Source organism: Talpa europaea (genome assembly GCF_964194135.1).
Source record: "Talpa europaea genome assembly, chromosome: 7".
In the NCBI taxonomy this organism is placed as follows: domain Eukaryota; kingdom Metazoa; phylum Chordata; class Mammalia; order Eulipotyphla; family Talpidae; genus Talpa; species Talpa europaea.
Genome location: NC_140074.1, coordinates 77000648 through 77011931, shown reverse-complemented (window position 1 = coordinate 77011931; position 11284 = coordinate 77000648). Strand labels below are relative to the sequence as shown.

The following is an 11284-nucleotide window of genomic DNA, read 5'->3' as shown; positions in this document are numbered from 1 at the left end:
CTTTTCTCAGCATACCAGTTTTCTGGATAAACCTCTCTTTCCAAACCCAAGACCTTGTCTCTCCTGATTGGCTTACCAGCAGGGAGTTGCCAAGCTTTCCCAGCATCTGTTATTGAAAAATTAAATTTAAGAATTAAACTTAACTCTACATAAAACTATGTTACATAACTGTATGTTAATAATACCTCAACAATAAAATGCCAGAACTGAGGAGGGAATGGGTTAAAAAGAGAATAAAAGGAAAAAAACAACAAATCTATTTGATCACAGATATGTTAGTTCTCCACAGAACATTCTTTTAAAAGTGCTTGGTTTCCATATTTAAGTTAGTGTAAAAAAAAAAATAAGTTATTGTAAATAGTGCTTCAATAAACGCAGGACCATGACAAAGATAAAATTTGCGAGCTGACCATAAATCTGAGGCACAGAGCAAGGGGGTGGAGGGAAAAGCATAAGGGACAAAGGTGATGGCTTACAGGTGCTGTGGGGATCACCGGTGGGGAAACTACGGACCACACCTGAGGGGAGAAATCAAACACTGTCCAAACATGAACAGCGATGTAAGAAAATAAAAATTAATTAATTAATTAAAATAATAAAAATCTGGAAAAATAAAAGCACATGGAAAGTGGTTCCCTCGAACAGGAAAGAATTAACTTCAGTCCAGGAAGCTTTGGAGGATGACCTTTTTCCTAACTAAGGCTTTTCTTGCTTGGGGTCCTCTTTCTCTCTTTCACCATGAGTAGTTGAGTCAGAAAACGCGCTGCCGCTTGCACTTCGCTGCACCCTCGAGACTGGCAGGGCCGCGCCGAAACCCGGCGCCACTAGGCGTTTCCTCCCGGCCGAGGGCGCGCGCCCCGGGCAGCCGAGACCCCGGCTTTTTGGGGGCCTACACAGCCCCGCCCCGCCCGGGCGCCCGGCCGGTCGGCACCCCGCGCAGCTCCGCCCCGGGCGCCGGGCCGAGCCCCAGCCCCGCCCCCGAGGGGCCTCCCTGCGCGGGCCCCGCGCTCCCCCCGCGCTCCGCCGGCCTCGCCCTGCGCTAACCCCGGGCGGGGAGCGGGGCGCCATGGCCGCCCCCACCCTGGCCGCGGTCACTCGGCAGGTCAGCGGCCGGGCCGCGCTGGCCCCGGTCCCCAGCGGCCCCGAGCGCGGGCAGGCCCTGGCCGCCGGCGTGGCCGAGCTGCCCGTGCTGGACGCCCGCGGGAGGCGGGTGCCGTTCGGCGAGCTGTTCCGGGAGCGCCGGGCCGTGGTGGTCTTCGTGCGGGTGAGCGTGAGACCCGAGGCGCCCCGCCGCAGGCTGGGAGGGGCGGCCCCGCGGCTTCGGCCCAGGCGGACGTCGAGTCCCTCGGAGGGTCCCGGCTGAGTGTCGCGGGCCCGCCTGCCCCTGGGAGATTTCTGGAAGCTTCTGGAAGGCGAATCGCGCCTCTCGCTTCCTTTAACAGGAGTGGAAAAACAGCCCGCGCACACCAGGCCATTTTCTTGGCGCGAGAGGAGGCCTGGCAGGGACGGGGTGCGGTCCATTTTTAATGCACTTTGGGGCCTTTGACACCTTTTTCTCTCCGCCCTGCGTGCTGCGTGTTTCGGTGGCACTCATCATCAAGTTATCTTGGCGCCTTCTGGGCCCTGCGGGTGGTAAGCTCTAACTTTTCCTTTCTGCCATGTTGGGATTGCAGCATTTCCTGTGTTATATCTGCAAGGAATACGTAGAAGATCTGGCCAAAATTCCCAAGAGCTTCTTACGAGTAAGTTTCCTAGGCTCGAAGGCTCGAAGCAGCGAGTCGGCCTAAGGGGGCCTGGTGACAGTTGCCCGTCCCTGGAAGTTGTATAGAGGGTGAAGTTTGGAGGGCCCCGCCTCTCCAGGCACTTAAAAATGAGGATTATCACCTTACTTGTTTGGTTAAGTAACTCTACTTTAATAGTGTCTTTTTTAATGTATGCTTTTGGGAGGGAGTATAGAATTACTGACTATCGTTTTGAAATTCTTAGCAAAAGGTCATCTGAATTAATTGAACACTTTAGCATATATTTTTTTACTTTCACTGAGTTTTGCTATTCTGTTCTCCTAGAAGCCTATAGGTGGCATTAGAATGAAACAAAAGTTGCATAGGGGAAGTTGAATAAAATGTAATTTCTAATATGCCCCTGTCCTTTTTTTGTCTAAAGGAAGCAGATGTCACCCTAATAGTGATTGGACAGTCATCCTACCATCATATTGAGGTAAATATATTGCAAATTGAGAAACTGACAGATTGTTCCAAACATTAAAAATCACAGTATTTAAAGAACCAAGTGTAGGTTAAATTTGCTAAAATTAAGTTAGATTACCATTAGTTTTCTCTCATTTGTTCTTATAAAAATTCGAGCTACTCTCCTTTTTCAGCCTTTCTGCAGACTGACTGGATATTCTCATGAAATCTATGTTGACCCTGAGAGAGAAATTTTTAGAAGATTGGGAATGAAAAGAGGTGAAGAAATTGTTTCTTCAGGTAAGACATGACAAGGCTCAAAAAGAAGTGCTGATGGTATATTTTACATTTGCAAAGATAGAGAAACAACTAGTAAATTCATAAGCAGGTCATTTTTCATGATTCTACCAACTGGCCCAGGTACACCAGACTCTAAAAATTCATTTCCTAGGCAATGAAGACTGTGAAGTGCTGAGAAAAAGCAAGTTGCAGAACATTGCTCTCAGTCTAGTTCCATTTTTGTGAAAACAAAACATTTTCATAAATATTTATAGTGTATATTATTCATGTGTAATGGAAAAGTTTTTAAGAGTGCAGTGTTTACTACAAGGTATGTGTCTTTTTATTAATAAATACATTTTACTTTTGAGAATAAAAGAAAAATAATTTTGCTTAAGTTAATTTATTTTTCATATCTCACACCATGGCTCTGAATACTCTTAATGTTCTTTAATTGATGAAATTTTAGTTTTCATTTGAAACCTGACTCAAAGAGAGTCTTAATAGTTCTTTAGGCAGACTAATTGCTTCTCAGGTTGTACTTTAATAGCACTTCGTACCTATTATTGTGCTTTAGGTGGCCGGGTTGTGTAGTTAGTTGAAGAGTTTGGTGTTTTATTCATTTTTTATGGTCCACATTTCTCTGCTCTTAACACAATCATTTATAATTAATGGAGCTTCATAAGCTTTAGTTAAACTGTACATCTGTGTTTTAGATAGAAAGAACTTCTGAAGTATCAAAAGAACTCACACTCAGATCATTCATCTGAAGAAATATTACCTCTTGCCTGTAATAACACCCACTGTGGTGGATGTTCTCAGGAGGACAGTAGTGAAAGACACAGCCCCTGACATATTGAAGGTCATAATCTGCTCTGGGAGATAGAAGCAAACAGCTGATTACAATATAGTTTTAAGGGTTTGTAATAGAGAAGATCATGTACTAGGAGTGCCTGTGCCAGAGTGCAAGGTTGGAGAAGGATCTGGGAAGGCTTCTCAGAGGAGTTGTTGTCTGAACACACTTTTAAAGGAGCTAGCTGGGTAAAGTGAGGTTGGGAAAGGGTAATGCTGACAGAATGTAGCATATGCAAAAACATGAAAAGATGTTTTGATTTCCTCTGGGAAAAATGCAGACCCAGCATCTTACTGGACTTCTGGAACCAATTGGGGAATTGGTGTGAGCCAAGAGACACGTTGTGGCCAATTCATACTGAGTCTGGGTGACATGCCAAGGAGTTTGAATTTATTCTGGAGGCAGTAAGAGAGTAATAGAAGTGTTTGAAGCAAAAAAGTGATATAGTCACCTATTCAGTATAGAGGAATAATTGGAACCTACCTAACTGCAGCAAGTGATATTCTTCACAAGGTAGTAGTAATATGCTAGAAAGAAATGACAGGGCCTAAATAGGCAGAGATGACATGAGCCTTTCATTAATGTTTTTAAAGAAAGCCATCTAAATTAAAACTAATGAGCTAGTATAAACACAGGGTTTGCTCTTTTTCTCTCTTTGGTATAGGAAATTGCAACAGTGCAGATTGTGAACTTTATTTTTTGGTACATGGTTTTTCTGTGTTTTAACAGTCTCAGCATGTGTAAGGTTTATTTATCATTTAGCACTTTAGATATAAGCTGTGAGTTTCACTTTAGTAACACTTCACCATTCGTTGCCACAATAAAGATATGGCATTGCAAAGAAAGCAGAGGTATTCTAAACAAAATAGAGTATATTCAAACTTTTTAAACTCTTTTGACCTGTGTTAAACTAATATATTTACAAACAAAGTATTCGGTTCTCATAAAATATTTTTTTAAAGCTCCTCCATGAAAATATATAAAGCATATACCTCAGAATCAGCATCAAAATAGTCCTGCTTGAAAATTAAAACAGTAGAGATTCACAGTTATAATTTTAAGTGAATGGAACATTTTATAAAGATAAAAATAATATAAAACTATTAAATACAAGAGAGTGATGGCTTATAGAAGACAGAAACAGGATTTTTACATATAAATTCAAACTGGCAAAATTAGATTGTACTTAACAGAAAAGATTGTTAAATTCTGGATTGCGGAATCTTCCTCAAATTTCTAAAATTGTGAAAATATTAAGTGACCCCCCCCACCTTAGGACATGAGATAGGTTGGATTTCTGAACATACATTTTAGACATAGAATCCTAGACAACAGTAAAATTAAATGTCTTGCCCATATCTTTGAATTCATGAGCCTGTATTTGTTTCCTGGTAAGTAGAATGGCCAGTTTAGTGTAAACAGGAAAGAAATAGAGTTGGAGAGATGAAGGGGAGTAGTAGGTATTTGGAAAAAGTAAGAAAGTGGCAGGTCAAACAGGATAATCACCAAAATAATGAGCTAAAAGCCAGATATAGCAAGGATAGGAGAAAGATTAGTTACAAGAAAGGTAAAAACACTGAATTTCTTTACTCAAAGGGAGTGAAAGTAAAGCATCAATTATTGTGAAAAAGGAAATCGAAAAATTGACAGCACAGAAAGGTGGAGCAGTAGCTGTAGTTGCTATTGAAGCATAACATGGTGCCTCTCCTCCAAGCAGCAATTCAGTGATATAAGAACAACCCAGTCCCCTTCTGTCTGTAGCTCTGCCATTTTCAACCCAAGGTTTCCAAGAATGTAGAAAGAACACGGAGAATGGCTTGTGGAAGGTTTTTAGGAACTGACCTGGAAGTGGCACACATCATTTTACTCATTATCATGTGGTCATAACAAACTGCCAGAATGAGCAGGAAATGTAGTTTAGCTTCTGGACCAGAAAGAGGAAACAGGTTTTGAACAGCATATAATAGGTGAGAGAATAATCAAGTACCAGTGAGAATTGAAGAGCAAAACAGTACCAGTTTGAGAAGACTACCTTTTTCTGTGTATAAAGTCAAATGAGTCTGTCGTTATTTCTTCCTTTAGAGCAGTAGTTCTCAAAGGGGTACTGTCTCCCCCCACTCCCACCTAAGGGACAGTTAGTGTTATCCAAAGGTATTTTGGGTTGTCACAACCTGGAGAACAATGTTATAGCATTTAGTGGGTGCAGAATACTAGGATGCTGCTAAATACCCTTTGTTGCACAGGACAGTTTTCTGGTCCACAATCTCAATAGTGAAAAACTGAATCATCATTCTTTGAAGGAAGAAAAAAAGACTAGTTGAAAGGAAGATGACACACATAAAAGAGAATGTCTTATAGAAGTTACTAACATCTTAATATTGAAATGAATATAAAATGATAATGTCTAAAGGCAAATTTTAATATTTCAGGACAGAGCCCCCATATAAAATCAAATATACTCTCGGGAAGCATTCAGAGCCTGTGGCGGGCAGTGACTGGCCCTCTTTTTGATTTTCAAGGAGACCCAGCTCAGCAAGGTGGAACCCTCATTTTAGGCCCAGGTAACCATTAAAGCCCTCATTCAACAGTATACGTCTTGTGCTTTCTGTGCTTTGGTAGGGAATATCTTTTGTTTTCAAAGGTTTCTGTGTATTTTGATGTCTGTTTATGGGATGCAATGAGCTTACCCATGCCTGAGTGATTTCAGGTATTTGGGATAGGAAGAATAAGTGCTCTTTAAAAAGTTTCAGTGGTGGGGCCTTCCTGGTGGTACAGGGGTTAAAGTCTCAGCGCTATCAAGCTGTAGCCAGGTGTTGAGGCATGAGTTCAATTCCTTGGCCAGGGAGCTAATACACATGGTGCCATGGTGCAGCAGACCTCTCCTCTCCCCTTTGTCTTGCCCGCTTCTCCCCTCAGCAGTGTATTTCAGTAGATCTGCCTGTTCTGCTCCCCACTCTGTCTGGTGAATCCTTTCACCCCGTGCATCTCTTGCCTACACCCAAGTTCTTATACACATAAATAAATAAAAATAAATCTTTAAAAAAAAAAAAGTTCAGTGGAAGTAATCATTTCCAAATAAGAAAAATGAGCAAGTACTTTTTTTCTTGCCAATGGAGAAATCCATCTAGTTATTGGTATTACTGACTAAACTAGAGATTTGCTCAGCATCAGAAAGCAAGCCAGCCCCAGGGGACAACTCATTTAAGAACAATTGCTGTAAGCCACAAACTTTTAATAACTTTATTCATTGGTTTGGACCCCTGAAGTTCTTTTGGATTCACTCTGCTAAATGTTTGAGTATTAGATCACTACCATGTTCAAGAAGTATATTTAGGGACAAATACCCAAATATGACAGTAAACTGCTCTTTCTTGGTTTTTCTCCCTCTTTAAAACGGTTCATTTTGATACCATAGTGTCTTGAGAGTTGTAAAAGTGACATTTATTTTAATAAATTCCAGATCTCTAAAAGGAAGCCCTTAGAAGGAGAATGTTAACCAAATATTAGGATTGTTTTGCTTTTCGCAGCTGATAAATTATATCTGTCTAAAATGTGTCATTCACTCCTTTTCGCTCTCTTGAGTGTATACCAGTTAGGTGAATTGAAAAAGAAAGAATGTTTTATGAGAATGAGTCCTATGGAGTGCCCAGAATGACCTTGAGTTGTATTCTGAATGACTCATGTCCAGCTTCATTCCTGGACAATTTCATTCTTTGAGTCCTTCATCTCCGTGTCACAGTGTCATTTGAACCCACACGTTCAGTTGTGCAAGAATAAAGAGCACACAGAGCTGTGATTTGTGTTGCTAAGTTAGGAACATAGTTAATAAGAATACTTTAATACTACCCACTGGAAAAAAAATGTAGCTTTCTAAGGAAAAAGCTGGGTATATTTCTTCCACTCTCTTTCACAGTTAATGCAATATTTCATTTTGACTTATTTTATAATAAGTGAATTTATAATATTAAATTTAGTGATTACTGTCGATGGCAGAAAAGTACAAAGCAAAAAAATGCCTATTTTATAATGTTTAGTTAGTCTAGTCTAATATTTTAAGTTAAAATTCTGGTCTTGAGTTCAAGAATCAAAGTAAACATAACCTAGTCTATTAAAGTATGATTTCTTAAAATTTGAACAGATGACAAGATGGTGGAAATTGAAGTGTATCGTATTGTGATTGCCTTAATGTCTTTATTTTTCAACTTCTTTTGGCCTCTGGTTATAATGCAGTCTATTAAGTCACTGTTGGGAGTGAAATTTTAAAAAAATGTGTTTTATTATTACATTTAAGAAGCTAGATTTTTTTTTTCCAGCTTGATACCTATGTTCCACATTCTGACAATTTGTTTGACAGGAAATTTTATTTAATTGCATTTAATAACCTAACAGAAGGTTATAATTTAAGAATCTTTCCCCTTTAATCTTATAAAACATTATCACTCGTATTTAACCATAATCCTTGTTATGTTTTATTACCTTTAATAAAAGTTGTTATTGCATTAGAGAATATAATGTAATTGATTGTTCCTCTTGGACTAATTAAAAGTTAATTCTGGTAAACAGTGTATCTAATAATACGATATGCCAACCTCTGCCTTTTATTCTAATTCTTTTCTAGGTAATAACATTCATTTTATACACCGTGATAGGAATAGGTTGGATCATAAGCCCATCAACTCTGTTTTACATCTTGTAGGAGTTCAGCATGTGGACTTTACAAACAGACCACCAATCATCCATGTGTGACAATATAAACTGTCACTTTCAAGTGGATCCTTGGATATGACCTGAAATGTGGACTGTACTATACTTGTGCTGTGTCTTAACTTGGTGGCTTTTCTGAGGTTTTGAGGGGTTATGAAAACATAAAAGACCATGTACCTGTGGAATAGCATTTTGAATAACTGAGAGGCATCAGTTATCCAAAATGAGATATATTAATAACTTTATAGTTTTTAAGGTTTTATAAAAAATTAAACCTTTGGACCTCCCTGGTGGCCTAGAGATGGCCTGAGTTCGATCCCTGGCCTGGGAGCTACCTCACATGGCACAGTAGATCTCTCCTGTCTTACCCGCTACTCCCCTCAGCAGTGTATCTCAGTAAATCCTCCTGTTTTGCTCCCTACTCTGTCTCTGGTGAATCCTCTTACCCGCCCACCTCTGGCCCACACCCCAGTTCTTCTACACAAAAATAAATTAAATCTTAAAAAATAATAAAACATTTTTAAAAATTAAACTTAACCAATGGCTATAAAATTAAAAATATCATTATTATATATTATAGTCTCTCTAGTTGCTGAAGTTTTGGGGTTTTCATTTTTGTCCAATTAAGATCATAAATTCTTTTTTTTTTTAGATTTATTTATGCATACTAGAGCTGAGGTATAGGCCAGAAGCGTGGGGGTTGAGAGGATTCACCAGAGACAGAGTGGGAAACAGAACAGGCAGACTGACCAAAGTACACTGCTGAGGGGTGCAGCGGGCGAGTCTGGAGAGGTCTGCTGCACCATGTGTGTTGCTCCCTGGCTGGCCAGGAATCGAACTCGTGCTGCAGTGGCTGCTGATAGCTTCATGGGCTGCATCCCAACCCTTGCGCCACCAGGGAAGCCAAGATCATAAATTCTTATGAAGAACATTTTAGGGGAAGAGGAAGCAATTCTTCATTTTATCCAGTGAAAAAACAACGATGTCAATTTCTTTAAACAGTGTAATCATATTTTTATATGTACATGTTTATATTTTTGTATACTGAGAAGAGAGAACTAAACACATTGATGGGATTACAGGGTTTTTGCCTATTTTCTTTTCCATACTTAGCAGTATCCCCAAATTATACCATAATAAGCATGCTCCTTTTTTTTTTTCATGCCAAGAAAAGGTCTTTTAAAATTATATTTTAAATTATGTTTTAAAATTATCTGATGACTGTATTTCTACATAACAAGCTCAGGCTTCAGTCCACATGTTTCTCTCCTAATTGTTTTACTTGAAGGGAATCTGGCAAACTGAACCTTTCAAATAGCCAGTGTTCAAAGCACCTTGTCACATCACGACAGTACCCTCTAGGGTCTACTAAGATGGGGAAGAGAAAAATATGTTTTAGATGTTCAAGAAGTATTAAAATATGGACAGTATGAGTTTCTGAAAGGGAGTTTAAATAATTGTTTAAAGTAAAAACTTTGTAACTTAAACAAACACTGTAGTTTGTGTATATGTTTCTAGACAATTTTTGCTTCTCATCCCCAAATTACTAGTGGACTATTTGTCAATTTTCTTTTTTTAGAATTTTACTAAGTTTAGGTGGGAAGTATCCCAGAAAAATCAAAATATTGGTTATTATTAGCAAATACAATACTACTTTGAAACTGACATTTTTTATAAAGTATTAAGCTGTACTATAAAGTATTCAAATATTTGAATGTACTTTTGTGTATATATACAGGGATAATCATGTTTAAAAGCAATAAAAATTAATGAAATTTAAATTGATTTTGTGCTTATAATAAAGATAGCAATGGTAAATCAATAAAATTCGATTAAAAAAAGACTGCTGGGGGCCTCCCTGGTGGCACAAGGGGTTAGTTGCAACACCTATGAAGCTATTTGCAGCCACTGTAGCACAAATTCAATTCCCGGTCAGGATGGTGACCCACATAGCAAAGCAGACCTCTCCTGTCTCGTCTGCTGCTCCCGTCAGCAGTGTATTTCAGTAGATCCACCTGCTCTGCTCCCTACTCTGTCTTTGGTGAATCCTCTCACCCCCTGCACCTCTGGCCTGCACCCTGGCTCTTATATGCATAAATAAATAAATCTTTAAAAAAAAATTTGTGCGGTAAAATCGTATAACATAAAACTGACATTTAAACTATTTTTAAGTGTGTATTTCAGGGGCATTAAATGTATTTATATCCTTACCCAATGGTCACCACTGTTCATCTCCAGAACTATCTGAAAATGTTAGGGCTGAAATATTTAAACTTTATTGTTAATTTGTTAAATGATAAGATATTTATTGAATTTTCTATAGCAGCTTGACATCATTAAAATCCCAGATAAGGTATGACCTCAGCCTTAAGGGTGGCGGTGGTAGCAGTGAGATCTGTGCGGTTATCCTTATTCTGGAGATGAAACCCAAGAGCCATGTCTGAGATACTAGGGGCTGCCCCCCTGCAGCACTCACTGGGCAAAGTTGCAGACAATGAACATAAGCCCAGACGTGCGTAGGCAAGCACAAGACACATCCCAGCACTTTGAGTTCAGGCAAAAAGTGGACACATGGCCCTCTTTCAAGGGTGGCTGAGGATTCCCTACCCTTGAGGGATTCCCATGAGTAGAGCATAAAGATGCTGACTTCACCCACGTGGAATTCCCCCCCCACACACACACACATTCTACCCCTAAGAATAAATTGAATCAGCCTTTGGGTGGAGATGAAACTGAAGTTCTGTGCCCATGCAACCTCTTTGGCGATTACTTCCCCCAGTGCTGGAGGTTTTACAAATTGGGCAAAGGTTAACCCAGGAGTGCCCAGCACAGCAGACAAACAGTCTCAGGAGTCTTCATAGCAACCTGCCCACACCAGTACAGATTCCAAAGACATGTACAAGGGTAAGGGTGTCTTCTTTCAATTTCATCTCTGATCTTCGGAACAGACAGCAAATCATGTCCTCCCATTACTCAGATCTGAAATATTTATTTTTCGTGTGAAAAAAAAATGGGCTTGAAAATACTCTCCATTTAGCCTAAGTTGTTCTGAGCTTCCAGGTGCTGCAGTACCTGCGGACAGAATAATCTCAATTTGAAATGTGAGCTACAGTGAAGAATCAAACAAGTCTATAAATTCCGACTCATTAACTATAAAATGCAGCTTTAGAAAGGTTGCAGGGAAACTGATTTAAAAATTTAAAATAGGGGCCTCCCTGGTGGCCTAGAGGTTAAGTTTCAGCATCTCCCACCAGGGAGCTAA

At 39.7% G+C, this 11284-nt stretch overlaps 1 protein-coding gene across 1 annotated transcript; it reads left to right on the top strand.

The window, feature by feature from the left end:
• Positions 1 to 1066: 1066 nt before the first annotated feature.
• PRXL2C (peroxiredoxin like 2C) lies at positions 1067 to 8064 on the top strand (the record flags this gene model as incomplete). Its single annotated transcript, XM_084236633.1, has 6 exons — positions 1067 to 1264; positions 1674 to 1742; positions 2164 to 2217; positions 2381 to 2486; positions 5748 to 5879; positions 7937 to 8064. 6 exons carry the CDS (start codon positions 1067 to 1069, stop codon positions 8062 to 8064), a joined length of 687 nt encoding a protein of 228 aa, XP_084092759.1.
• Positions 8065 to 11284: the final 3220 nt, after the last annotated feature.